General features: G+C 54.8%; 1 protein-coding gene across 5 annotated transcripts in view; it reads right to left on the bottom strand.

Moving 5' to 3' along the window:
• SPTBN2 (spectrin beta, non-erythrocytic 2) overlaps positions 1-27,773 on the bottom strand; it is a 38,834-nt gene extending 11,061 nt beyond the window's left edge. For 2 of the 5 annotated variants that reach the window (XM_067748196.1, XM_067748199.1), the window contains exons 1-18: positions 17,667-19,738; positions 15,431-15,582; positions 14,825-14,998; positions 13,916-14,007; positions 13,678-13,758; positions 13,270-13,385; positions 11,330-11,442; positions 11,020-11,207; positions 9,434-9,551; positions 8,716-8,874; positions 8,079-8,381; positions 6,778-6,931; positions 5,679-6,549; positions 3,926-4,063; positions 2,830-3,586; positions 1,942-2,144; positions 1,508-1,598; positions 1,119-1,265 (exon numbers count right to left, since the gene is read on the bottom strand). In XM_067748196.1, coding sequence (XP_067604297.1) covers positions 1,119-1,265; positions 1,508-1,598; positions 1,942-2,144; positions 2,830-3,586; positions 3,926-4,063; positions 5,679-6,549; positions 6,778-6,931; positions 8,079-8,381; positions 8,716-8,874; positions 9,434-9,551; positions 11,020-11,207; positions 11,330-11,442; positions 13,270-13,385; positions 13,678-13,758; positions 13,916-14,007; positions 14,825-14,998; positions 15,431-15,582; positions 17,667-17,844 — 4,035 coding nt within the window. In that variant the 5' untranslated portion in view covers positions 17,845-19,738. Of the gene's footprint in view, positions 1-1,118; positions 1,266-1,507; positions 1,599-1,941; positions 2,145-2,829; positions 3,587-3,925; positions 4,064-5,678; positions 6,550-6,777; positions 6,932-8,078; positions 8,382-8,715; positions 8,875-9,433; positions 9,552-11,019; positions 11,208-11,329; positions 11,443-13,269; positions 13,386-13,677; positions 13,759-13,915; positions 14,008-14,824; positions 14,999-15,430; positions 15,583-17,666; positions 19,739-20,196; positions 20,376-26,669; positions 26,772-27,337 lie in introns of those variants that run through there. The other 3 variants (XM_067748200.1, XM_067748197.1, XM_067748198.1) reach the window with 3 other exon arrangements.

Genomic DNA, 27,773 nt, shown 5'->3' with positions numbered 1-27,773 from the left:
CCAGAAGGACTTACGCCCTTGCTCCTGGACAGGCGCCCCACTTCCACACCCCTGGTCTCTGGTTTCTCTACCAAGAAACATCTTTCCCTCAACACCTCTGCATGTCCAAATTCTACTCGTCCTTCATGGACTGCCCCGCTGGCCCCTGCTTCTAGGATTCCCACGTCTCCTCTCTCCTTAGTGCCCAGGCTTTATCAGGCTCTCTCATTATATTTGTTATATTCTGCTTTGGATTGACTTTAGCTGTTTGTGTACATGTCTCATATCCTGGCTCCTGTGTCATTCCTCGAGGGTGGAGCCTGCAATGGAATCACCTTTGTTCCCCACTCAGTGCCTAATACAAGGCCTTGTACAGAGTAGCACAAAGTAAATATTTGCTGAACAAATGGAGAAACTGGATCCACACTGGTCTCTTCCTCTTCCCAACCGTCATGCCCTTGAGGGAAGGAAAGCATCTTTTTATATACCTTGCAGCACCTAGAAGAGTGCTGAGCACACAGGATGTTGTCCAGGAATACTTGCTGAGTAGAAATTAAGTTTTGCCTGTGCTCAGCTCTTGAGGCAGAGCTGGGTGGGAGACTAAATACCAGGAAAGCAAGACTCAAAAACGAGGTTGGCAAACTGTGGCCCAAGGGCCAAATCTGGCCCACCACCTGTTTTTATAAATAAAGTTTTATTGGAACCCAGCTACACTCATTCGTTTATGTATTCCCTGTGGCTGATTTGGCACCACACTGGCAGAGTTGAGTAATAACAGCAGAAACTGCGTGGCCTGCAAAGCCTAAGGTATTTTCCGCCTGGCCCTTTAGAGAAGTTTGATGACCCCACTGAAGAGTGCCCTCCTGCTCTGGACCAGGAATAGAAATCGTGCTGACCCAAAGCTGCAGTCTGGCTCCGTACTAATTTGCCTTTTCTCAAAGTTCTGGAGTCACTGTCCCATTGACCTAAGACATTTGCTCCCCAGACCATTTCTTTCCACCTTGGAAGTTTGGCACCAAGGGCTCCATGATCTCTAAACCAGATCCTGAAGCCAGGACCCTCCCCTGCACTGCGGCTGGGACGCTGAAGGGAGGAGGTTCCAAAGGCTTCCTTCTTGCTGCCCCCGTCCCATTGCTCACCTTGTCCACCTTGTCCAACCAGTCCTTGTTGGCGGCCAGCTCGGCCATGAACGCCTGGTGCTTCTGCCACTTGGTGTGCAGGTTGCGGGCCTCATCATAGGACACGTCCTGGGCTGTCAGCATCTTCTCATCAATCCAGAGTTTCAGCTGGACCGATCATGGAGCAGGGATGGAGAAGGGCAGAATACACTTCAGAGAGAGGGAAGCGGGAAGCGGGAAGGGGGCGAGGGTGAGTCGGGGGAGGTGGGGGATGTGGGGAGAAGCCAGGCAGGGATTCACATGCTCAGGTGACACTGCAGTGGACTGACTCCAGGCTCAGAGAGCGAGGGCGTTGTGGGAAAGGGTGGCCAGGGAACGTCAGAGGCGACATGGGGGACTGAGAGCCTCACCTCGTGACAGTCTTGTAAGAAACGCTGCCGCTCTCGGTTGTCCCGAAGACGGCCCAAAAGCTGCTGCACTGCTTCTTGATTCTTCTTGTGTCTGTAATGACAGGCCCCTGTGAAGCCCTTGAACTTGCTATGAAAGAGTTATGACCGTCTAACTAACCTAGAAGCCCTCAGTCCTCCTCCTCTGGGGACAATACCTTCCGGGAGCGCTACAAGTCAACCCAGCAACCCTGAGGCCCAGTGTCCAGCTACCCTAGGAGACTTCGGGGAGGCGGAACTTCCCCGCCTGTGACTCAGTCCCTCTCGGACCACTTGGTTTTTCCTCCTCTGCTTTTTGTCAGCTCCCCACCCCCATCTGTCGGTCTGAGTGCCACGTTCATCCTGTTTTCACCTGGTCCCCTTTAGGGACCCTCATTTGCCCACTGTCCTCATCATACCTCCTCTCTATGGAGTCTGCCTTCTCTTGGATCTTCTCGGCATGGATGTTGCCCTCAGACACCAGCTGGCGCCCGGCTTCCAGGAGCCCGCGGATCCGCTCACCGTTGGCATCCATGGTGCTCATGAAGTCTTCCAGTTTTTTAATGGCGGCATCAGCAGCCTGGAGTGTCCCCGGCATCTCCGTGTGAGACAAAACATATTCCTGTGTGGGAGGGGAGATATCGAGCTCATTTCTCAACCTCTCAGAAGGAACCTACCAAAGGGCCCATCTGAGACATGGAAGCCAACCAGGTAGGGACAGGCAGACTCTGGCTCTGAAGACGGAGGGATGGTGCCTGATTATGTGGGAGTCTCAGAAAGTTAGAACGGAGCTGGGCTGGAGGGACTTTAACACTCCAAGTCGTGTTCCATCTTATTTATAGCTGCTGATTACATTTCTGTTATATGACAAGCCAGGTTTTCTATTTCTTCTCTAGTCAGTTTTGGTAAGTTATGTTTACATCTTTTTTTTTTTTACTCCCTTTTTTTTTTTTTTTTTTTTGCGGTACGCTGGCCTCTCACTGTTGTGGCCTCTCCCGTCGCGGAGCACAGGCTCCGGACGCGCAGGCTCAGCGGCCATGGCTCATGGGCCCAGCTGCTCTGCGGCATGTGGGATCTTCCCAGACCGGGGCACGAACCCGTGTCCCCTGCATCGGCAGGCGGACTCTCAACCACTGAGCCACCAGGGAAGCCCCCGTATTTTTTTTTTAACGTGTTCTCCCTGCCCATCCTGTTCCCTCACCTACTCCATGTGCTGCGTTTACCTCCTCATCCACCACTCCTTCACATTCCTTTGGTCCCTATTTCCCACTCTTTCCTGGTTGGGACTTTGCCCCCCGGACTCTTACCTGGCTGCTGAGCACGCCCTCGGCCTGGCGAGCATCTCGCAGGAACCCCTGGAAGCCGTGGGCCTGGGCAAGACGGCCTTGTCGGCTCTCCCACATGCGGCCCAGCTCCTCCCAGCCGGTTCCCAGCGCTTCGAGTCGCTGCCGTAGGAAGAGGCACTGGGGATCGGCCTGGTCCCGGGTCACCTCCTCACCCACGGCCCGAAGCTGGCTGTACTCGCTCCGGGCCCGCTCCACCTCTCCCCGCAGGGCTGCATGTTGGGCCAGGAGGGCCTCTGCCTCAGGCAGGGTGGCCGGCCCTTCTTCAGAGGCCACGGAGGTCTGCGTGCGGCCGAGCCAGGCCTGGAAGTCATCCAAGCTGCGCAGGAAGTCCTGCAGCCGCCGCGCCTCGCCCAGCGACTCCTCTCGTCGCCGCATGGTGGCCCTGAGGTCCTCCCAGCCGGCTTGCACCTCTCCAAGCCGGGCGCTGATGGCAGGGGCTTGGGCGGGGTGGCCAGCAGCCAGGGCATTTGCCTCTCGGGTCAGTTCGCCCACCCGGGCAGCGATGGCCTCCAGGTCCCTCTCAGTGCCGGCCAGCTTACGCTGCAGCGCCAGCACCCCGGCCAGGTCATTGCCCAGGCCCTGGGTGGACTCGATGACCTTGGTCTTTTCTCTCATCCAGGCCTGGGTCTCTGTGCACTCTAAGTGGTAGTTCTGGATGCTCAGGGCTGACGTCAGAGCTGCCTTCTTGCCGTCCGCCAGAGACCGAAACTGCTGCCACCTGAGGGCAGAGGGAGTGTCTGGAGCTGCTCAGCTTTCCCGCCCTGTGCAGGTAGATGGGAAGCTTCTTCCTGCTCTCTCGCCCTTGGTATAACCTACCGCCTGCTTCTGCTGTTTAGAGAGCCTGCTCCCCACTCATCTTTCCGTGACCCCTCTTGTCTGCTCCCTGTCCAGGCACCAGCCCCTTCAGACGACCTTTACCCCACTTCCATCTCTTTCATCACCACCCCCGTCCGACATATTTCAGATGGCTTTCCCTCCTCATTTTAGCCTCCCTCCCATGCCCTACAGAACTCTCTTCCAGCTGCCGTCCTGTCTGCTGCATCCTTTCTCACCCCACCTGTGGTTGAGCTGCTTCTGGGTGTTGACAATGCTGTCCTTCCCCGGGGGGTTGGCCTTCAGCAACTGCTCTGCGATGTCATTCACAGCAGTAATTCGCGCTGCAAGGGCGTTCATTTCAGGCTCCAGGGTCTCGAACCTGATGGGGTGGAAGAGCTGGGCATGAGTGGTGGGAAGCAGCGGTGCGCTGGTCCACCTCCCTTAGATGCATGCCCACGAGAACTCCTCTCCGTCAACATGAGGCTTATTGACAGGAGCCTCTGCACCTCTTCCCTACATGGTTCATAGCATCTGTGGATCAAGGGGGAGCCCCCAACTCCCCCCAGACAAGTAGAAAAACTGTCATCTCTAGAGTGGCTCAAAAACATGGTAAAAATTAAAGGTGAGGACCAGCTGGACAACAAGTCAAACTAATCCCTGGCACAGGCCTTCCCCCTTCAGCAGAACCTCCCTTATTCCTCCTGGGACTCACCCCTTAGCTGCCTACCTGGGTCTCACCTTACTAATATGCGTTAAAAAATGAGTTGATAACGAGAAAAATTTAAGTGATAAAGACGTGAAGCATAACTTCTCCTGGAACATTTCATATTCTCATAGAGCAGAGTCTGCAAATGGGCCACGTAATAAATATTTTAGGTTTTGTGAGCCATTCGGTCTTTATCACGAATATTCAGCTCTGCTGTTTAGTGCAAAAGCAGACACAGGGATGACATGCAAATGAATGGGCATGGCTATGTTCCAATAAAGCTTTATTTACAAAAACAGGCAGAGGCTGTATCTGGCATAGGGGTTTCTGACTCCTGTCATGGGATATATTGAAAAAAGCAACAAAACATCTTTAATTACATTTTTAAGACCACCAGGAAATGTGACTAGAGATTGAGTAGTAGGGACTCCCCTGGTGGTCCAGTGGTAAAGCATCTGCCTTCCAATGCAGGGGACGCGGGTTCCATCCCTGGTCAGGGAACTAAGATCCCACACGCCACAGGGCAGCTAAGCCCGCGCGCCTCAACTATTGAGCCCGTGCGCCACAACTGGAAAGAGAAAACCCGCACGCCAGAACTAGAGAGAAGCCCGTGCGCCACAACAAAAGATGATCCCGAGTACCGCAACTAAGACCCGACGCAGCCAAAAAAGAAAAATAAATAAATAAATAAGTAAACCAATAGAAGGAAAAAGAAGATTGAGTAGTAGGTGATATCAAGGAATTGCTAATTTTGTTTTATGTGATAATGGTATTGTGTGTGGTTCGATAAGAAAAACATCATTTCTAAATTATTTTAGGATTTCTTATTCTGTAAATAAAGCTACTTCACGAGGGGGTTAATCAGTGTCTCTGTCTAAAAGGTTTATAACTTCAAAGCCTTAGCTACTGTAAGCCTGCACACACAATTACAAAATAGTGTACTCATACTGCAAATTTCTGTGCTCCTGGAGAATACAGAGGTGAAACGTTAATACTGGGGATTTGCTTTTGAAAAGGACAATTAATCAAACAGAGCAAGATACTGATGATGACTGAATTTGGGTGAGGGCTGTATAGGAGTTTGCGGCATAATGTTTCTATTTCTGAGGCTATTTAACGTTTCTCATTAAAGCAGAAACCGGACGACTGGCAAGACTCCAAAGGATGGATGTAGCCAGAGCAGGCAGTTTATGGTGGCACCCACCACACACCACCACATGGGGGCCACCCTATACACTGGCCCCAAACTCAAGGCCACTCGGGAGGGCGGGGCGTGAGCGGGGCCCACCTTTGCTGCACGACCTCCAGGTCCTCCAGGCGCTCAGGCAGGGCGAGCCCGTTTAGCCACTGCTCCTTCTCCTCCACCCAGAGCCCGCAGGCCCCCGCCTCGCTGAGCATGGTGTAGAGCGCCAGGGCCGCCTCCAGGGCACGTGCGCGCTCGCCCGCGCGGGCCAGCAGCTCCTCGTAGTGCCTCTCCAGGGCGGGCAGCCGGCCCTGCACCTCAGGTGCGCGGCTCAGCACGGGAGGCAGGGCCGCGGCCTGCTCCCTCAGGGTGTCCAGGGTGGGCCGGTGGCCTCGGATCTCTTCCTCCAGGGCCCGATGTTGCCGGGCCAGGGCCTGCGTGGAGAACTCGTCGTGCCCCAGCTCGGGGCTGGACACCAGGCGCAGCGCGTCCACCAGCCAGGCCTCCATGTCGTTTGCGTCCGCCTGGAACTGGTAGAGGCTGGCGGCCTGGGCGAGCCGCTGGGCACGCTCCTCCGCCAGGGCCTCCAGCTTCTCCCACTGCGCCTGGAGCTCGGCGGTGCGGGCGGCGGCCTGGCCTGCCCCGGGGTGGCCCTCGGCCACTAACTGCCGGCCCTGCTCCAGGGTGAGCTTCAGGGGCCCCAGCCGGCCGCTCATCTCGCCTCGCAGGGCTGTGTGCTTGTTGAGCAGGCGGAGGACGCCGGTCAGGTCCCGGCCGGTTTCTGCCGAGGCCAGCAGGTGCTGCTGCTCCCGCACCCAGGCCTCGGTCTCGCCCACCTCCCAGAGGAAGCGCCAGAGTCGCCGGGACTCCTCCAGCCGGGCCCGCCGAGCCGCTGCCAACTTGCACAGCGACTCATAGTTCTGCTCCAGGGCGGCCACCCGCTCCAACACCAGCTGGGGGTCGCACGGTTTGTACTCTGAAACAGTCACACCAGAGGGCCAAAAGCTGTGGCCCAGCCCTCTCCTGCCCCCTGTGCACCACTAGTTACGAATCCCCCCACCCCACCCTCTTAGCTCTGTCGCCCACCGTCCACCCATCATCTTTCCCGTCCCCAGGTTTTTCCAGTCTTGCTGCTTCAGCTCTTAATGTTCTCCTTCCCAGCCCCCCCACCTTTTCTCCAGTTCCTCCCCCTCCCGGTTTTCACCTTTTCCTGGGTCGCAGAAGCGCAGTGCAGAGGCGCTGACGGCCCGCACCCTCTCAGCCTGTACAGCAATGTCGGCTTCCACCAGCTCGTGCAGCTGCAGCAGGTCCTCCACTCCAGCCAGATGCTTGCCCAGGTCCTGGGACTGCAGCCGGCCCTGCGGGGCGCACGCAGCATGTCGATGGCCGTCTGAGAGCCGCCCGGTTCCCTCCCAGTCAGGCCTCTTGCCCCGCCACACACAGGCACTAACCTCGTCCCATCTTCCTGGATCAACCACACATCCCGACCTCTTGGGGCGGCTCCAGGTGTTGCACCCAGGTGAGCACACATGCTCCCAGCTGTCAGCCCTCACTCACACACATAGTGACCCCTGAGTTCTCTCCTGGCACCCTGGCCTCTTTGTACTCAACTCCCCTCCTGCTGAACAACTTTTCTACTAAACCCTGCTCCTGGAATCTCCGCCCTGACTCATCATCTCAGCACCAGAATTATCGCCACCCTCCTATGGTCGTGGCTCAGTCCCCAGCACCCCAGCAATCGTCAGCATCTCTGCAGACCTATCCACATCCCCGTCTCTCGCCTAGATCACTGCAACAGCCTGTGACTGGTCTCTCTCTGCTCCCACTCTGGCTGCCCACAGCCATTCTTCAAATAGCAGTCAAAGTGACATTTAAAAAAATGTAAAAACGCAGAATCATGTCTCTCCCCCTTTTCAAAACCTTCTAATCACTTTCAATGCTCCATGTTACTCTGAGTAAAATCCAAACTCCCTGACCAGGCCTGCAAGCCCTAAGCGAGCAGCTGCTTCCTCCCTTACCTCATCCCCTGTCCCCTCCCTGTTCTTACAGCAGCCCACCCCCACCCCCCGGCCTCCCTTCTCATCCGGAACATGCCACATGTGAGCAGGCCAAGGGCCTTTCTGTTCCTTCTGCCTGGAAACATTCTCTCCTTAGATCTCCCTGTGCTGGCTCCTTGGGACATTCTGCTCTCAGCCTAAATGGCATTTTTCAGAGAGGCCTTCCTGGACCACTCCATCGCACGGCCTGTCTCCCTTTCCTCATAGGTTTCACGCCCACCTGCTATGTTGTTTTTTGACAGGCCCACGGGTTTGATCATCAGCCTCCTCCCACTGGAACGTGAGCCCCCTGAGGACAGGGAGCTGTTTGCTCTGTTCATCTGAACCGGGGACAGGGCCCTGGACTGGTACATCCTCTGCAAAGGTTCGGCTGAGCAGATGGGCGAACGTGCCCTTCGTACTCCCACGGTCCCGACCACCTTGACCCCACCTCCGCATCCGCTGGTACCTTCATCTCTTCCATCCAGTCCATGAGGTAGAGGAGGTCCTGGAACACCTTCTGCAGCTCCAGGTTGAGGAGAAGCCGCTCCCGCCGGGCGGCCACCATCTGCCGCAAGAAGTCCCAGAGCCGCGCCACGTTGTGCTGCCGCGCGGCGATGCGCTTGATGTCGTGGTAGTGCTCAGCGGCCAGCTCGGCGGCCACGGCGTCCACCGCCTGCACCCGGCCGCTGTAGGCCACGATGTCCGTCTCGATGGCTTCGTGCTTCCGCACTGCTGCCTCCACGGCGGCCAGCTCCAGCCCAAAGTTGTCCTGGGGCGGGGACAGGGAGGGAGGGCTGGGAGCTCCGGGAGCCGCTCTGCTCACCCCCTGCCCCCCACCCCCGGAGCACTTCTGCTGCGAGGTGCCAACTCCACGGGGTGGCTCTCAGCGTCCTCTCTATCCCACCCCATCCTGTCTCACCAGCCCTTCTCCTGTTCAACGCTCCGGCCCCTGGCTCCCGGGCTCTTGGTCTCCAAGTCTGTGTGATGGAGTTCTTGTTTCTTTAGCTCCCCACCTCGCAGGGCTCCTTATCCACCACTCTCTCTCACTCTCCCATGTCTCCAGACCTGCCTGGACAGGCCAAGAGCCCCCCGCCGTGTCCTACCTGGGACACAAGGCGCTGGTTCTCGCTAAGCCAGGTCTCCCGCATGGCGGCCTTGCGGTCGAAGCGGGCGGCCAGCTGCTCCAGCTTCTCCTGGCGGATCAGCTCCGTGCGCAGGGCCAGCTCACGCTCATGCTCAGCTTTCTCCAGCCGCTCCCAGGCCTGCGAGGTGGAGACAGGATTAGTGCTAAAGGGCCAGGGCTCAGGAAGTGAGGGCGGGGAGGGGTCACCGGGGCTGGGGGTGCAGGGTGGGTCCCAGGGAAGCTCGGTCTAGTGGGTCTGTGGAATGCGGTCAGACGCCTGTGCAGGGAAATATGAGGAACAGGGTGGCGTGAATGCCGTGGAGCCCCATGAAAACCACGTCTGCTGGTGGACAAAGACGGGAGGGGGACAGGGAACAGTGGAAATCACTGGATTTGTTTCTGGTGGTGGGGCTGTGGGCGAACCCTATTACTTTTGTTAATCTTATGCTGTGAAAAAAATGAAACAGAAGTAGGGCCCGTGAGTCGAGGATATGCTGAACAAGATAAGGGACTGGGGTATAATTTGCATGGAGAGACCGAGGGAGGAGGAGGGGGACGTGCAGGACTCGGGAGAGGATGTGGGAGTCACGCCTGCACCCGGGATGGGTGGGTTCAAGCCAGGCCGAGGGTTCAAGCAGGGACAGTAGGGGCTGGTGCCGAGGGTGGGTCGTCCCAGGGATGGAAGGGAGGCTGTGGACCTTGTTGATGTCAGAGATGAGCCGGCCCTCGCGGGGCGTGTAGACCTTCTGGTTGTTGGCCCGCAGCTTGCTCTGGATGGTGAAGAGCAGCACTTCCAAGTTCCCTTTCTCAGTGAACCTGAGGCAGGAGGCCAGGTGGGGTCAGAGTCAAAGGCCACGAGGGGCCCGGGGGCTCTTTACATTTTAGAATGAAGTTGTTCTGTGTTGCTTTCCTTCTTATAAAAGCTTGTGAAAATATTGGTAAACCACGTTTAAAAAGAACCTAATTTTAGGGCTTCCCTGGTGGTGCAGTGGTTGAGAGTCCCCCTGCCGATGCAGGGGACATGGGTTCGTGCCCCGGTCTGGGAAGATACCACATGCCGCGGAGCGGCTGGGCCCGTGAGCCATGGCCGCTGAGCCTGCGCGTCCGGAGACTGTGCTCAGCAGCGGGAGAGGCCACAACAGTGAGAGGCCCGTATACCGCAAAAAATAAATTAAAAAGAACCTAATTTTAAAACAACTGAAAACCACACAGACACGACCACTGTCACCCTTGGGCATGTATGTACTGCATTTTTGCTTTACACAGATGGGATCATACCATAACCACAGCTAACATTTGTGGAGGACTCACTCACGGAGAGCCAGGCCCTGTTCTCAGGGCTTTGCATGCACTAACTCCTTCTCACTGTTACCTACATTCTCTCATTACCCCCATTTTCCAGATGTGAAAACCGAGGCACAGACAGGCTAAATAATGCCCAGTGCTCACAAGGGTAGGTGGCAGAGCCACAATGTGAACTCAGGTACTTTGAATCTGGACGCTTAGCCCTTTGCTCTCTGCCATCCACAGACAACTGTCTTGTAACTCTTATGTTTCATGAACGTCTTTTCAGGTGAATAAATGCATTTCTCCGATATTATTTTCAGTGGCTGTACCATGACCTGTTTTTCTTTTACAAAGGTCACGTTCGTGAATATCCTTGAAGCTATTTCTTTGTTCAATGCCCAGAAGAGGACTTTCTGGGTCAAAGGGCACACCTCAAATCATTCCCTGGAATGCACAGGAACAGATGTTTTCTGGCTTAATACTAGTTTTGGGGCTGAAACACATTAACTCCAAAAGAGCTCAAAAACAAAAAACACAGAAGTTTTAGCATGTACCGTATAGAACCATCTAGTAGTAATTCCATACTTCAACAGTCAGTTGCTAAAATACATAAATGATAAGAACCTGTGCAATGTGCAAGTGACCAGCCACATGCACGTACTGCCAGCGACAACCTGCCTGTCGGATCCAATCCCCTGTCCTTAAGCTGGGATTGGGTTGCCGAGACACCCCGACCAATCTCTTCTGAGTAGACCGCACCGGCTCTACATACCATGGCAATCATTTCCACAGCATGATTTCTTGTAATGGGTGACCATTAAAATTTTTTACTTTGGAAACTGCTAATGGGGCTCTGAGCGGGGGGAAGTGAGCCTCCACTGCATTTACGTGCTGCCGCATCTCCCTCCCAAAAGGCTCCCCTCATTTAGGCTTCCTGCTGTGTGAGCACAGCTTGGGGCAGGCAGGCCGTGGCAGGGTGTGGCTCAGGGACACCTACTTGGGTGGCTTCTCCACAGTGCGGTAGGAATTGAAGGACTGGAGCTGGTTCTGGACACCACTCAGGGAGTTGGCCAGCTGCCGGTCATTGAGGGTCACGATCGTTTGCTCAATCCACTGCAGCAGCTCTGAGGCCAGGGACTCATACTTCTCCACCAGGCGCTCGGCCTCCATGGCGTGGTCCAGCACCTGTGAAACCGTGCTGTGGGTTCCCTGGCCCAGTCCTCCCCTGCTCCTGCTTTAGGGGAGTAGGACCCCTAGGCCAGGCCTCCTCTGGTCTTTATGCCTACCACCCCCATGCTGGAGAGTACCTTGCCAATTCTTTTGCCTTCCACGGCCAGGGCCTTCATCTTGGAGAAATAGTGGTAGTAAGTAGCCACGTAGGTAATAATTGATTTCTCATCTGGTTGGTCCACATTCACATCTGAGAAAAAGGACCACTCAGATCAGGCCGAGATTAGAAACCTGCCTCCCAGAAGTATGCCCCAATCCTAGGGGCCTCCTAGCCCTCCCAGGCTGATGATATCTTTCCAGCTCCCTTCAGAGTAAAATGACAAATAAACTATTTGGACTACAAGGACATGAAAAGCTAACCTCTCTATTCCCCCTCTTCCTAGAAACAAGCGGAGTTTAAAAATCCAGAAGCCCAAAGAGTTTAAAATCCAGAAGCCCAGTGTAAAATTAGTTGTTTGGAGGAAGAGAGACAAGAAAAGAAATAGCATTCCCATTGGGGGATGGATCGTGGACTTAAGGGCTGGAAAGATGCCCAAGAAGTCATCCAATTCAGGGGCAGCAAGACAGAAGGTATGAACGAGGCCTCCTGAACCCAGAATGTTCAGAGGGATGGGCCCAGGGAGCCCTGGAAGCAGGGACAGAGGCCAGTTCTCAGGGCCGTCTTGGGGCACAGTCATGGCTATTTCTTGCCTCAGTCCCAAAGTTCAGCTGTGGGCCCAGGAGGTGAGTGTCCTTCAAGCCAAATTAACTCCTACCACGAGGACACCAAGGCTGACTATGACTTGAAATCTCTTAATTGGTTCTCTTAATTGGGCCAGCTTGCATCCTACCTACAGGGAAGACTATTAGACCAGAAGTCCTCCTGACCACCTCTGACCTCCCACAGGCAGGCGGGAGCCACGGAAATCATCTCAGAAAGTTATGGGATACGAGGCTTTACTTAAATATCCTTTATCATAGCTGTGCTTTATCATAGCTTTACCATAGCACAGCATTGAGCTGTGCTTCTCAAATGCTCTCCCAGCAACCTTGTACTTGGCCTGCTTCGATCACTACTTAGCTGATGTTTGTCACTCTGGACTAAGAAGCACGGGAACAGGGACTGCAGGTGCGATGGAAGACAGGGAGAAAGTAACCAAGTCCGAAATCTGCCCAAGGAGCTTCAGAAGGAGCATTTTCAGCAAGGAAGTCACTCGGCCCTTCCGTCCTTCCCTTTTCCGGCTGCACCAAGACGGCTCTCTGCTCTCCCAGAGAGGTGACTGAGGAAACAGGCTCTGGAGCCAGGCTGCCTGAATTTGAATCTCAGCTGCACCAGCCGTATGACCTTGGGGAAGTCACTCAAGCTTTACAGGCCCCTGTCTTCTCTTCCATAAATGGAGCAGGATATTGATTTCAAAGGGGGTGTTGTGAGGATTACATTAATTAGAGCACGTCAAGTGTAGTGCCAGGTACAAAACAAGAGCTCAGTGGCCATTCCCAGTCTCATCAGCATTAGATCAGAACCACAGGGGCCAATGAGTAGGGTCAGCTGACCATAAGGCCAGTGCTTTGTGAGACCTCAAGGTCACGGAGCTTAATTTAGAACCCTAGAGTTTTGGGATTAGAAGGGCCCTTAGAGACCACGGAGACCAATCTTCTCACTTTAGAGGTGAGGAAACCGAGCCACAGAGAGGCCAAGCGACTGGCTCTATGTCACAGAGCTGCTCCGTAGAGGGGCTGGGATAGAACCATACCCCAGGGCTCTTTCTGCCACGGGGCTGCCTTTCTTCCTATATTGAGATATACTTTTCACGCCATAAAATTCACCCTTTTAAAGTATACTATTCCACGGTTTTTAGTACATTCACAAGATTGTGCAACCGTCACCACGATCTAAATCCGGAACATTTCCGTCACTTCCCAAAGAAATCCCGTAGCCATCTGAACGATCTGCAGTTCCTTCCCGTTCTCGCCGCCCTCAGCCCCCGGCACCCACTCATCTACCTTCTGTCTCTAACCCACAGCCTCTCTGCCCCACCTTCAGGATCCAGCAGCTTCGTAAGTCCCAGCTCCTTCTCAGCCAGATTGAAAGCGTTCTGCAGATTGTAATGTGCATTACACTTCTTCAGGGACTCAAAATCCAGCAGGTCTGGCCTGGGTGGGGAAGGAATATAGAAGGTATCAAGGGCAAGTGAGATTCTGAAGAGGAAAAGTAAACCACCCCTATCTTTCTCCCTAAGTCCCCAACCCTCCCTGCCCCAGGGCTCCCATCGCAAGCCCTCCATGCAGTAGGCACCCCGACATCCTGGCTCTTCTCCGAACGTTCCTTTCCCGTAACTGCCGTGTAGCTCATCTCATCTCACTGCTTTGTCTATGTGTGCCTGGGCCCATGGGTCATCAACCCATCCAGTAACTCAGACAAGCTCTCGAACCCCCGTCTTCTCACCGGTGTTTATGTACAATGGCGTTGAAGGCCAGCCCATCTCTCCAGCTGGTGGTGAAGTTGTGCACGTTGACATTGGGGTACCTGTAAACAGAGGCCAGGATAGACAGTGAGGAGGGCCATCCCGGTCTGTGCCTCGAGGACGGACCTCCAGCTTGTGGTTCCTGGCCCCCATCCTTCCTTTTCTGCACAGCCTCGGTGCATCCAACCCTCCAAGGCCACGCTGCCCGGGCAGCCTCACCCCGCGGTCTTCATCTGGCACCACAGCAGCAGGGCATCCTTGGCTGACTTCTTCTCCTTATTGTCTTCTGTTTCCACACTTATGTCTTGGATCTAAGAAGGAAGGAAGGACAGAAGGAAGGAAGGGAGGAAGGCAGGCCCTCACTCCCTGAACAGGGGCTCCTGGAATTATCAGAGATGCTCAGAGATACACGGCAGGAAACTGCTCCTTAGATTCCTGGATTAGGGGTCCAAGGACAGAGCCTGGGGACCTTTCCTCCTGGGTCAGTGACCACAAAACTTCAGGTCAAAGGGATCTGAGGCAGCAGGATGGGGTGGGAACTCAGAAGAGTGGAAGTGCCTCGAAGCGAAGAATGCGGTTCCTGCAGGTGGGGGAACTGCAGGTAGTGGAGTGAACATTTCCTGACAGCTGGGTTTCAAAGGTGAAGCTGACAGAGCTCTGCTTAGGGCTGGAAGGAGCAGGGGAGGTTACACCCGGGGAGGAGGCAGGGGAATCAGCAGAGCTGTGATGGCGTTAAGGACACTGGACTGGCTTTGCTCAGAGCATAAGAAGGAGTAGGGTGGCTGTTCTCTTTTGAGGGAGGTGAGCAGAGTTTGAGGCAGCGGAGTGGGCTGGTGACCAGACCCCAAATGTAGCTCTAAAACTCTCCGTGGGGAAGGACCAGTCTGTAAAATTTCCAGTCCCTTGTGCAGCGACATGTGGTCCTATAGCCCGTGACCAGTACACAGACCAGGCCACAGGGAATTTGCCACAGAAGTTTGACAACATCCACGCTGGCCTCCACCCTGTTTAATGAGGAGCGTCCCCTGATTTGGCGTAGGAGGTCCTAGGCCCTCCGTGTGTGCAGTGACCTTGGGGGCTGCAGCACCGGTGTGCAGGGCACCCACCGAGCAACACCGTGCGGGGTACCTGGAATCGAAGGATGATGGTCCACACCAGCCCGAGGGTCAGGCGGTGGTTCCCGTCCACAATGTCATGCGAGCCCACATTTTCCAGGTGCACTTTTTGCTCCTTCAGGAACTGCAGCGCCTTGTCCACGTTCTCCAGGCAGTGGATCCGCATGCGGCCCTTTGTGGGCTTTGGCTGTCGAGGGACCAGGGACACAAAGCCATGGGACCATGGGCCTCCTCTTCCTTCCCTCCTAGCTTTCCCGGGGCCCTGCTTCCTACACCTTCCCCATGACCTCCCTCAGGAACACAGGGACCGCCCCAGGGAGCTAAAGCTGAGTTGCAGATGAGGCTTGAGGCAGATTAAGATTCCCAAGGGAATTAAGGACACCCAGAGTGGGTGGGAAAAAAATGTTTTCAATGGGGCCACTGTTCCTGTCTCCACGAAGCAATGCTCCTGGTTTAATTCACGCAGCAAAGCCTCTCAAAATGAAACCATCCTTTGAGCAGAGGGCGGCCACTGCTTTCTGCTCTGTGGTGTCACTCTTCTTGTTCGGGGCCACTCCCATAGCTTGTCCCCTTGACCACTGTCTCTCAGGCCTCCTCCTCCCTGGTGACCACAGCTCACCAGTGTCTCTCCCGAGAGCACCTCGAGGAGCCTCAGGAGGTTACGTCCATCCCGGAGGTCGCTGTACAGGTCTCCCACCCGGCATGTCACCCGGGCCAGGTGAGAGTTGACCCACTTGGTGAAGGTTTTCTTCTGCACAGCTTCTCGCTCATCTGTGGCAGCAACATGGGGTCATTTCTGCCCTTCAAGTACCGTGCACCTGCTTCTAAACACCAGTTGGTGGGGTTGGGGAAGTGAGGTCTGGGGAGGAGGAAGGGCAGGAAGATGGCCGGGAGGAAAACCCATAGCTTAAAAAGCCGGGAAATACAGAAATTGGAATGAGTTCATAAGCAAGGTGAAGAACAAAAATAAGAGATGGAAAACAGGCGTTGAGAAGAAAGGATGAAAGAAATTAGAAGCAGGGGACATGCAGGGGAGGTCTGGGATCAGGACTCTGTCATGTAACAGTGGTGAAATGCTGTTGCTTCACCCATCAGGGCCTCACTTTCCTCATCTGTAAAATGGGCACATTACTTTCTCTTTCAGCAAGCCATTGTGTTGACTGAGACAACGTGTGTAAGATAAGGCACGAAGTGGCTCCTCGATGAGTTACTGTTTATAGGCATGATCTAACCCGAAGGAAAGAGTAAGAGTTGCTCAGGTCGGTCCAGCAGGAGGTATGGCTGTTCCCTTTTGGTGGTGGACAAAGGAGAGGGTGTGAACTTAAATTACAGCAGCCGCTGTTCCAAGTGGTCATTAGAAGGATGTGACATTATAGAGGCTGCAGGCCTCCTGAGTCAGCTTGCTCTCCTGGGATAATTTAAAGAAAAGACAGGCTCCTCTACTTCTGGGTTGACTTAATTGGTTGCAAGGGGATCCTGTCCCAGGACACTAATATTCCAATGCCAAGAGGGAAAACGTCATCGTGAAAGTAGGAAACAGGGGAAACAGTGAGTCCAAAGGGAAACTTGGTGAGTCCACCCCACCAAGGGGTGGGGGCAGGGAGAAGCCAGGCAGAGTTTAGTGCCAATCTCCAAAAAAGTGAGGAGGTGCCTGCTGTCTGGTCCACAGGGGGACCTGCTGATGAGGGGATGCTGTTACATTTCACAGAAAAATAAGAATTAAAAGTATTATAAATGACAACGTGAGGGAAGAGGCTCAGGCCATCGGAAGCTGCTCCGGCCACTAGGATTTCCACCAGTTCTCCCCAGAGGAGCCCAGTGCAAGGACCCAGTCCAAGTGGCCAGGGCCTGAAGAGTCACTTGTCCTTCCGTCTCAGCATCAGCATCTCGGAAACCGAAAAGACTCACCCCTTAATCTCACATTCCTATGCACCTCACCCATAAAGCATAGCGACACACCCATGTCTATTTCTGTCTTTCTTACCTCCAACCCCGTACCTGGGACAACCTTGGGGTCCTAACAAATGCTCAGATATCCTGATGCTCTGTGGGCCTTCTCTCAGGGTCCACAGGCCCTGCCCGAGCCGGGGACTGCCCGGAACGTCAGCTATTACTGGACCCATGGAGTCTGCCCTGATGCCAGGCACACAGGGGTGAGGCCATTTTGGCGCACAGGTAGCATGAGAGGGGAAGATGTGGAAACGGGGGCAGCTAGGAGAAAAGTGTGCAAAGCCAAGCGCCAGGGACAAAGTGTAACTTTACAAGGCGTCCACGGACACACAAGACACAGTGGCTCCCAGAGATACACTGGAGTATGGCCGCCAGGGTGAACACAGCCTGCTCAGACATATACCTGAGCCTGTCTGCACCAGCTCCCTTTGACACACTCCCTGGTTTCCACACACACTTAAGACACCCACTCAGAAACCCAGGGCAGCACAAACACGCCCTAGGTCCCTCGCCTACTGGCTCACTCTCCTTGTCTCCTTCCCTGACCACCCCAGCGGGCGTTTCCTCCCAAAGGCCGGAAAGTCTCAGCGAACCACGTTCGCTCCCCGCCTTCGAGGACACACGCCCAGCTGGGCCCCGACGCCGCCGTCACACCCGCTCTCGCTCTCACCGCCCCTCCAGCGGGTCCAAGCCTTTCCCGATTCTGTCAGCATCCCCGTGTTTTCCGGCCACTTGTAATTATTCCCCCGGCACTTTGTCTCCCAACACAAACGTCTGAGTCACAGAAGACGCTCCCCCCGACCCCGGGTTCCTGGCTCCGGCTCCTCTCCCACGCCCCCCGGGCCCCTCGCTCCGCGGGGCCCCCTCTCCGCGCGGCTCCCCTCCGCTCGCCCCCCGGAGCCCACCTTGAAGCTGCTTGAAGCGTCCCTCCAGCATGCTGGCGTACTGAGCCGGGCTGATGAAGGCAGCCGGCGAGAGCGGGAGGCCCCCGGGGTTCTGAGACTCTTCCACAGCCTCGTAGTAAAACTCGCCGGCCCCATTCAGGCCGTGCCCGTGCGCCCTGCTCACTCCGTGCCCGTTCATGATGCTGCTGCCTCTCACTCTCCCGGGGCCCAGCGTCCATGCTCTGCCCGCGCCGTGGCGGGGCGCCGAGGGTCGGCTCCCCCTCGAGCCTGGGATCCCGCGAGCCTGGGGTCCCCGGGTGGCAGGGGGTGTGCCTCAAGGACGGTGGAAGTTTCGAGGAGTGGGAAAAAGGAGTCACGGGATGTCTGAGCCCCGAGCTGCGGGACCCGTCGTCAGAACACACCTGGCTGCGGCGAGAGGAGACGGAGGCAGCTCCAGACAAACAGGTCGGACAGTGACGGGGGAGGGGTGGGAGGCGGAGCTTTCCGGTTGGGGCAGGGCCAGGCCCCGCGAGCCGCAGGAGGGAACTGCCGGGGCCTTAGAGACCTGCCCGTCTGGCCCCGAGTTGCCTCCGAGTACACAAGACCCGAGCGAGAGGCCCCCGAAGCAAAGTCCTGCTTTCCCAAGGTCTGCAGGTGTGATGAAGATGCCCCCTCTCTGTGACTCTGGGAGGTCTCCCTTCAGGATGTGGGCTTTGATCCCCAGCTCAGGGAGCAGAGAAAGAGAAATCCTTGAAGGGGCAAAGCCAGCTCAGTAGTACTAGCCAGGCACTGTGCTAGGTGTTTGCTTACATTCCTTCATTTGTGAGATAGGTGTTGTTATCTTCCTCACTTGTTTGTCATCCTCACCTCCAGTATCAGCTCCTTCCCTGCCATGGGGCCCATCAGGCCCTCCTCGGCCAGGCCATCCCAGGCCCCCAGTACACCCACTGCCGGGCACATCTACCCGATTTCCTTCTTACCTTTCTATGGGCTTCAGCCCTTGTCACTTACAAGCTACTCTTGCCCTTCTCCCATCTTCCTTCATTCAGTATTTATTTGGCATCTACTGGTACGAGGCGCAGTGCTAGGCAAAGCCCATACAGCGACACCTCCTCAGGAGAGCCCCGTTTAGTAGTGGAGATAAACACCTATTGACAGCATAGGTGGCATATGTCACATGCACAAACATTGCAACAGTCCTGGGTATCACGTGTCGTGTGCACACAGACATCATGACCATTCTAGAAGCTACTCTTATCCAAAATCAGGGTACCAGGGAAACTTTCCCCCAGAGAGGTGAGATTCTCCATAACCCGTGTCTTCTGCCTTCTCTCATCTATAGAAACAGCAATATGAGTATTTCACAAGCCAGCGTGTAGACCTAACGGGAAGGACAGGGAGGCCCAGCAGAAGTTGATAAGGGACCCCCAGAAGCAATGGCTACCACATGGGGATCCTCAGAATGGTGTTGGGCTGCCTGAAAAGAATTACGTGGAGAGCTTAAAAATTCCGATTCCTGGACCTTAGGTCCAAAGATTCTAATTTGGTGTGTCCAGAAAGGGGTTTGAGAACCGATATTTGTGAAAACATCCGTGGGTGATCCTGTAAAAAGTGCGGCCAAGTTTGGGAACCACCCCCCTCAGTGTCTCCCTTCTTATAGGAGGCCACCCCACCCACGCTGGGAGCACCACCTCTCAGGAAGGAGTAGCTGTGACCTCTCCCACTGCACTGGGCTGGGAGGCCAGCAGGTCAGTGGAAAAGACAAGGGTGGCATGGAGGAGGGAAACCAAAAAGGTGGGTGGCCTTGGGGTGTGTGGGTGACTCAGCCCCACGACAGCCGCAGCCGGTGGTGTCAGGTGGCAGCCGCACTCTTGTTGCCATGACAACTCCTCCCCAGAACGCAGGGAGGCCCGTCGAACGGGTTTGCTTGTGTTCGCAGGGGCTGAAGGAGAGAACCGAGGCCATAGGGGAGGGCAGGGGCTGAGGCAGGCAGGGAGAATGGGCGGCTGCGGAAACCAGAGGCAGGCAGAGGGAACCTGCTTCAGGGAACCAGTAGATGAAATAGAGGGAGGAACAGGCGGCAGGTGGAAGGAACAGGTGGGGAGGGAGAGGAGAGGCTACTGGACTAGGAAGGGGAACAGGTGTGAGAGATGACGGTGGAAATCAAGGAAGAGACAAGAGGATGAAAGGTAAGGGAGAGGTGGGTGGAAACAGAATAGCAAGACTAAGCGCAAAAGAATCAAGGAACATGACTCAGGGACAGAGGCCGGGAAGTCAGCTGAGTGCAGAGGGGAACACAGCTGCGTCCCAGGGTCAGCACGGCTTCTCCCTGCTTGTGGGGAAGGAAGCTGGGCATGTTATGGATTGTGCGCGGTTTGTCCTTGAGGCTGGAGTTGGGGGCCAGGGGCTTGGTAGGGTGATCTGGATTTCCCGCTCTAGTGCAGCAGCTTAGAAAGAGTCGGTCTTCCCATGAAGTTGAAGGACTCTTCATGACAAGCTTCCCATCCCACATCCATTCTCAGCATCTCCCCCGGCCCTCCCCTGACCTCACCTGCCAGGGCCTTAATTCGAGACCTCTCAAAGAGGCGGGCCGAACTGCTGTCATTGTCCCAGTCCGAGTCGGGCAGGTCCCAGCGGTTGTTGATGTCACTGTACTGGCCCTGGATCTCCAAGCTGTCAAAGTCTGTGGGTGACAGGGTGCTGCTCATGGTGGTGGATGGCCTCCTGCTCCTGCAAGGGGGAATGTGGCTGGTGAGGCGCCTCTCAAAGCCAGTGAGTCCAACACTCACCGTGTCCTCCTCTCTTCCTGCCCTAGATCTGCTCTGTTCTCCTGACGGCCAAAGGTTGTGGTCGTTGTTTTCACCAATGGAAATCATCCCCCAGTGGGAGAGAGGAAGCCATGGTGGAGAAGCAGAGACAGACAGGAACACAACAGACACACGTGGAGTGAGGCTGGAAGGCAGCAGTGTCTCAGAGCGACATAGTGGAGATGAAGGTCTCCAGAACCTCAGGCCAGAGAGGGACAGTGGGCAGGGGGCCGAAGGTGGCGATGGCCCTCAGCGTGGCTCAGGACAGCAATATGGACACCAGGGCAATGCAGGAAGCAGGTCTGGGACCCCTTGGGCAATAGTGAGTATAAACTGGAATTCTTTCATTCCTGGTTCCACAAACTGTTCTGAGTGCCCCCGCCCCCACCCCCACCCCACCCCCACTCCAGGATGGGTCCATGGCCCGATAGGAACCAGGCTGCAGAGCAGGAGGTGAGTGGCGGGTGAGGGAGCGAAGCATCACCTGCAGCTCCCCATCACTCCTCATCGCTGGCATTACCACCATCCCCCCCACCCCCATGAAACCAGAAGGTTGGGGACTGCTGCTATAAGCGATTTGAGGTGAAAAGACCCACATCCTGCTCTCAGGCCAAGATGCATCTATGATACACCAGGAAGACTGATGCACTGCTAGTAAGCATGGATAAAGAGCCCAGGAGTTCAAAGGAGGACACAGTATGGTTATCTCCCCTTGTTTTCCTTTTACTTGTGACAGAGAATACTTAATAGGTGCTCAATGAACGTCAGCTGTGATATGTGTCCTCGCCATCTACATGCATCACCTCACCGCAACCCTCTGTGGGGCAAGGGTCCATTATCATCCCCATTTCATAGATGACGAACTTGCTCCATGAAAGTTAAATCACGGTTCAGGGTCACTGGGAGGCAGCTGGAAGGCGCAGAGCTGGGTTTTGAAGCGAGATTCTTTTTGATTCTGGAGGACAAGCGCTTAATCATAACATTTACATGTTCTTGAACTTCCTGGAGCCCTTCAGAGCTCCCTTCTAGGGCCCAGGCTGGGGAAACTGGGACCATGTGTGCTCGCCAGCACAACTCACGACTCTATTTTACACAAACAAACCCTGTCCTTCTCCAAACTAACAAATGAGTTTCAGATTAGCTTTTAGGGATTTTTTTTTTTTTAAACCTCTACTATCCAAAGTTCTCGAGTAATTCAGCAGCCATTCAAGAGAATGGAGGGGGCTGACTCTGTAACTGAACCCCAAATTCTTCATTTCTCATTTTCCTAGTGCCTCTTAAATACAAAGACATTTTCATCCTTAGCACCACTTCCTAGGGTTGGGGCTATGACCTTGGCAGTCTCTGGCTCTAGAAAAAAGGTATGCTACCTCTTGTGTGGTGTGGGGGAAGGAAGAAAGAATGGGTGGTGAGTTGTGGGTGGTTAGCGAGATGTGAGATGTGTTCCCATGGGTGTACAGGGCAGAACTTGGCTTCTGTCATTAAGTGGTTTCATCAAGCAGAACCCGCCCCACGTGAAGGCCAGGACTGTCTACCCCTCCCTTTTCTCCCAAAAAGAAAACACACACAAACATTTCCCTGGGAGTTAAGGTCTCAGGTTCCTAGATTTGGGCTTTTCATTCCTTGTAACAGGAAAGAGAGCTTCATTTTTACTAGGCTGAGGACTCCTTTCTCATTTAAAATCCATCATTTCCCCTAATCCCCAGCAGATTCTTTGAATTTGCTCTGTAAATATTTATATAAAAATAAATTCGAGGGCAGAGTCAAGTCAACCTGAGCAAAGAGTGCTGTAGGCAAGGTGTGACCTGAACTAGAGTCCCCAAGTACTCTCGGCCACCAGACAGGGAAGCAGCCTAAGCCCTGGGACCAATTCGAATTCCATTTCTCTGGGCCCCTCAGATTAGGGCTTCTTCCACAGCAGCCATGCTCACACTTAGCTCTGGGATGCACATTTCTAGCATTCCCGCTCTCCCTGCACAGAGCTCTCCACAAAAAACCCTACATACAATGTCCCGCCTTCTATTCTGTGACCCTTTTTCCTTTTATCAGGAGTCACAAACCTCCTAAAGCCAGCCCCCAGGGGTATGGCCAATGAGCTGTTATAAAAGAACTAATTTGGGATTCTTTTAGGTGGGCTTGCGCTTTCCACTTCTCTACAGGCCCCACCATTCCCTGTTGGCTCCTTCCCAGCCTTGTCACACATTTTTGTTACCTGCTTGGCCCCTGAAGGCCTCTGAGGTTTTCAAACCTTGTTTTATGTCTTTGTACTCCCCAAAGAGCAGAAACCTAAAGAAGCAGACTGTCAGACCCCATCTCCAAACTGCTGCGTGTCCCCAGGACCTCTGGAAGCTGTACAAAACCTAAACATATACCTCTTTGTCTTCTTTTTGGTGACCCAACTTTGCCCTCCTGACAGATCCTATTGGGACCAAGGCATGGGATCCAGACCTCTCAGGGAGGTCTGGGTGTTACAGCCTCTCCTATAATGTGGGGGAGAAAATATGAAGCTGAAACCTCCCCTTCTCCCAAATAAAATGGTCCCCTGGCTAAATCCAATCTGAGATGTACATGCTTTTCATCCTGAGTTTCCAAGATGCCTCCCATCATATAGATAAGGAACCAAGATGGCTCTGGTGTCCTTAGATCAGTGGTCCCCAAATTTTTTGGCCCCAGGGACTGGTTTCGTGGAAGATAATTTTTCCATGGACAGTGGTGGTCGGGGAGGATGGTTCAGGCAGTAATGCGAGCGATGGGGAGTGGCAGATGAAGCTTCACTCACTCACCCACTGCTCACTCCTACTGTGTGGTCAGGTTCCTAACAGGCCGCAGACCCATACCTGTCCACGGCCCGGGGGTTGGGGACCCTTGCCTTAGGTCACAGGACCCCATGGGGCCACCATGTTGGGACTCCAAGGAGTTTATTCCCATAGTGAGTGATGCTTTCTGGTGTCCTTCAGCACAGTGGTTCTGAGGGCCTCTGAGTTTTGGTTTTCAAGCATTTGGGCTCTGCAGACCCCTGGCCTTTTGGACAATATGCTGTGTTCTGTGTTCCCTGCTGCCATGTCCAGAGTCCTGTAGTTTTCTGGTTGAGTTTCTCTACATAGATCCCATCCTGGTTTCTCTTCTCTGATTTATCATTCCTCGCTTATGATTTGGGTCTCCATGCTCATTTCCTTAGTCAGCCTGTGTCCCAGCCCCATGACCGCCTAAATCAACTCTATGCTGGGGAATCATCAACCTGATTCTTCTCCATGGATTCCTGGACTCTGGCAATAGAACGGTACGGCAGCTAATCCAGATTACAGTTTCACCAATGCCTTATTCTTAGCCACTGACCTGGAGGCCAGGCCCAAGTAGCTTACATTGTTCATGCTATAATAAAGCCAACTCCCGCCAGCTGCACGCTTGGGGTCCTGCTAGATTATATGCCCAAGCGCTGCTGGATGCGGACTCTACTCAGCCTAGAGCTGGTCCTCAAGGACAGCTGCCCCCCTTCCCCTTTCCTCCCTTTCGCTGGGCTGTAAAGCTAGAAATCCTATCCCCCCGGGCTAGAGTCTGTCTTGTACCCTAATTCCTTCTCTCGACACATCCTCCTCCTGATTAATTCTTTCCCTCCCTCAGAGCCAGTTGATCATTCCCTCCTCTGTGCTCCCACAGCACTTCAGCGTGCAGCTATTATTACACTTATCACATTGTATTACAGTGAGTTGTTTATGTGTCTCTCTGCCTGCTCCACTTTTAACCCATTGAGGACAAGGGCTGCATCTTACTCATGTTGGTGTTTTCCCAATAGATATTCAATAAAGAGATATTGAATGAACTAATAAAGACCTATTGTATAGCACAGGGAACTGTACTCACTACTCTGTAATGACCTATACGGGAAAGGAACCTAAAAAAGAGTGGAGATATGTATATGTATAACTGATTCACTTTGCTGTACAGCAGAAACTAACACATTGTAAATCAACTAAACTCCAATAAAATTTTTTAAAAAAGAACATTTAAAAAAGAGACATTGAATGAATGGACCATATTTTTTTTCCATCAAATTCATGTCTTTTTTAGATTTAGAGAAAAAAACACAAGGAAAGAATGAAAATGGCATCAGAGAAGACCCTCTGCTTCTCATCTGGAGTACCGTCAGTGTTGAGCTCTATAGTTCAGGATCAGGGATTCTCAACCTTGCATGAATCGTAATTACCTGGAGGGCTATTAAAACACAGACCACTGGGCCCTGCTCCCCAGAGCTTCTGATTCAGGAGATCTGGGGTGGGGCCTGGGAATTTGCATTTCTAAACTGTTCCCAGATGATACTGAAGCTACTGGTCTGGAGACCACATCTTGAGGGCCACTGTGGTCCAAAGATGAGAAGCAGTTAAATTAGTTAGAGAAGCTATGAGGACAGAGAAGACACAAAGTTTCAGGGATGAGTGTGACCTGAGGTTAGCCCCTGGGTCTGTTTAGGCTCTCTCCCATGCTAAACTCAAATACAACTTCCCCTCAGAAACCCCAAGATCCACAAAGAACCAGAAGCCTCAGGCAAGGAGAGAGGAAAATGAAGATGGAGTGGGCTCTAGATCTAATGAGACAAATAGAGCTGATGGCTGGACACAGGCAAATTGCAGATGTGCGGAAGGACGACGATATGGCTGGAGATGCTGCTGGGCGGTGCAGTTGAACAAATGACAGCGGGATGAATAACAGATGAGAAGGAATGGGGACTTTGGCAAAGTAAAAATCTTATTTGACTCAAAGTATGAGTGGACCAGCGGAGAGGTAAAAGGAAAAAGAAATCACAAACAAACTCGGGGCTCCTAGGACAGCAGAAGGAAATGCACGCAGGGCAACCAGAGAACCGAGAGACAAAACCCCAACCATTTCCCTCAAGGCTGTGTTCCTGATATAGCGCCAGGAACTCTCCTCCAAGGAATTTAGGAACTGGGCTGAAGAGTTGGACTATATTTTTGTTTGATCGTCTCCTTTAGAATCCTCCACTCAGGGCAGAATTATTCAGATTAATTTCCACTCCCTTGCTACGCCCCTCCCCCAAGTCTGTAACCGATGGGTTACATCAGTTTCCCTAAGGGACAAATCTAAGATCCCTATTAGCTTTTTTCTCCCTAATCCCTTGCTCTTCTGAATATGCCAAGAGGTTGCCCAGCACCTCAAGCTAAGTCACACATTTGGAATTCACTCTGCCCCCTTCACCTTCAAGGGAAACTGGTTTGTAGACACCGTGCCGGTGCCTGAACCGACCAGCTCTCCAGCGCCGGAATTGTGGCTGCTCTCGGAGGGGAGGAGGGCAGCTGAGAAACAACCCACGGAGACAGCATGTAGCAGGTTAGGACAGGGACAAGCCTGCAGATCAGACAAGTATGCAATGCCACGAGGTTAAAGGGGTAAAGTCGTTCTGAGCCACAGTGGGTGGTAAATGCCGATTGTGGTGCTGGAGTTGGAACCGCTCAGGAGGAGGCCTTGCCCGCTAGTTCTGTGCCCACGGACTCCAAGCCCTCTGCATATCTCGGCCACAGGGACACCTTACGCTGCCTCTTCCCCGCCACCCGCAGGGGCTTCATTCTCCCTTTTTCCTCTGCCGGTGTTCCGGTCACCACAGCCAACCGTGTCCCTCTCTCACACACACTGTGAGGGAGCATGTCACACACACTGTGAGGGAGCGTAAAAGGAGAGCATGCAGCTAGCTAGCTACCAAAGAGGCGAGGAGAAGCCCACCGGCTCCAGAGGGAGCCCCCAGCCAGCTCCCGAGAGGGAGTCGAGCGCTCACAGCAGCGGGGCAGAGACAGCCGAGCGTGTCCGCAGCACTTGGACCCGCGCCGGCCGGCCCGCCTCCGCGATGCGAACAGCTGGCGCTGTCAGACACGCTCAGAGCCCAGCGACCCGATCCCTTAACGCGTTTGTCAGCCCCAACTCTTCCAGACTCTTCTCTGGTCTCCGGAAAGGCCCGCGTCCCGCAAGCCTCGATCCCCGCTGCTCGCACACGGGTACCTGGGTGGCTGGCACTTGACTCTCCATCCTGTCCCCGGGACCCAGCGGGAGCGAGCGCCAGGAGCCGCATCTTCCCACCCTTGCTCCCCTGGCCGGCCCCGGCCCCGACCCCGACCCCGACCCCGACCCCGACCCCGCCGACCGCACGCGGCCGCACAAAGCGCACAGCCCCGCCGGCCGGGACAAAGCGGGCACGGGCACCGGCACCTACCTCGGTGCGGAGCGCCGGCCGGACAGCCGGGAGCGCGGCGGGCGGGGGCGCACCGGTCGTTGCCGCGCCCGCAGCCCAGCCGCGAGGGGCGGTTGCGGGCGGTGGCGGGGCGCACGGCAGGCTGCAGGCGGGCGCTGTCACGGGGCGCGAGCGGCGCGGGGAGCGCGCGGGGCCGGCGGTGGCGGGGCGCGGGCGCGAGCGGCGGGACTGCGGCGCCGCGGAAGGAGGACAATAGCCTCCCCCTGCCGCAGGCCGCCGGCTCCCGCGGGAGGCTCGGGACCATCTGGAGCCGGCAGCCCCGCGGGACTCGGGGCGGGGCCCGAGTCACCCCCTCCCCGCCCGGCGCCATGGCAACCGCGGCCCCTCTCGGGTCTCCGCTCAGCTCCCCGGCCCGGGGTCGCTGACCTTCCCCGGGGCTAACACGGCGTCGGCTCCTCTGCCGGCTCCCGACCTCCCCCCCAACCCACCCCCCGCCTACCCTGTGAGTGCCCCCAGAGCCCCGCCTTCCGGTCCTCGCCGGCCCTGGTCACCCTCGGGCCATCCGGGTACCCCCCACAGCTTGGGGGCTCTGTCTCCGCAGTTTGAGTAGCCCACCTTTGTCCCTGCTACGCTTTTCGCCCCAAATCGGTATCCCCGGGACACGCAATGCCTCCTTTAATGGCACTCACCGTCCAGAAGATTTCCCAATATTCAGCCTCTGTTTCCCGTTTCAATTTTTCCTCTTTGGGCACCTCCAGTCAATCCATCTCCCTTTAAGCATTTCTTTCATCCAGCCCTTCTCTCTCTGGTCCTCCTTCGGTCAGGTAGGCCGGCTGTCTTTCCCAAAGCATCTCCACGGTACATGTGGAGATTCGTCTCCTCGCAGATCAGATTCTCAGAACAGTCATCACTGCAGCTTCTCTCAGCTCCTTCTCAGCTCCTCTCATTTATCAACCAGAATTCCGGCCTACTCACTGTCTTAAAAGGGAATGGGGGTGGGGACGGACATATCTCAGCCTGTCACAGCTGGGTTTCTCCTTGGTTTAGTAGCATCGGAGTGGTCTAATGTCTAGTGGTCTAAGGTCATCGAATAGTGAATTGCTATCTCCTTAAGAGAGGAAAGAA

Source organism: Pseudorca crassidens, chromosome 9 (assembly GCF_039906515.1).
Source record: "Pseudorca crassidens isolate mPseCra1 chromosome 9, mPseCra1.hap1, whole genome shotgun sequence".
NCBI lineage: Eukaryota > Metazoa > Chordata > Mammalia > Artiodactyla > Delphinidae > Pseudorca > Pseudorca crassidens.
Note: the sequence above shows the minus strand (reverse complement) of the source record. Positions and strands in the feature narration are given on the sequence as shown.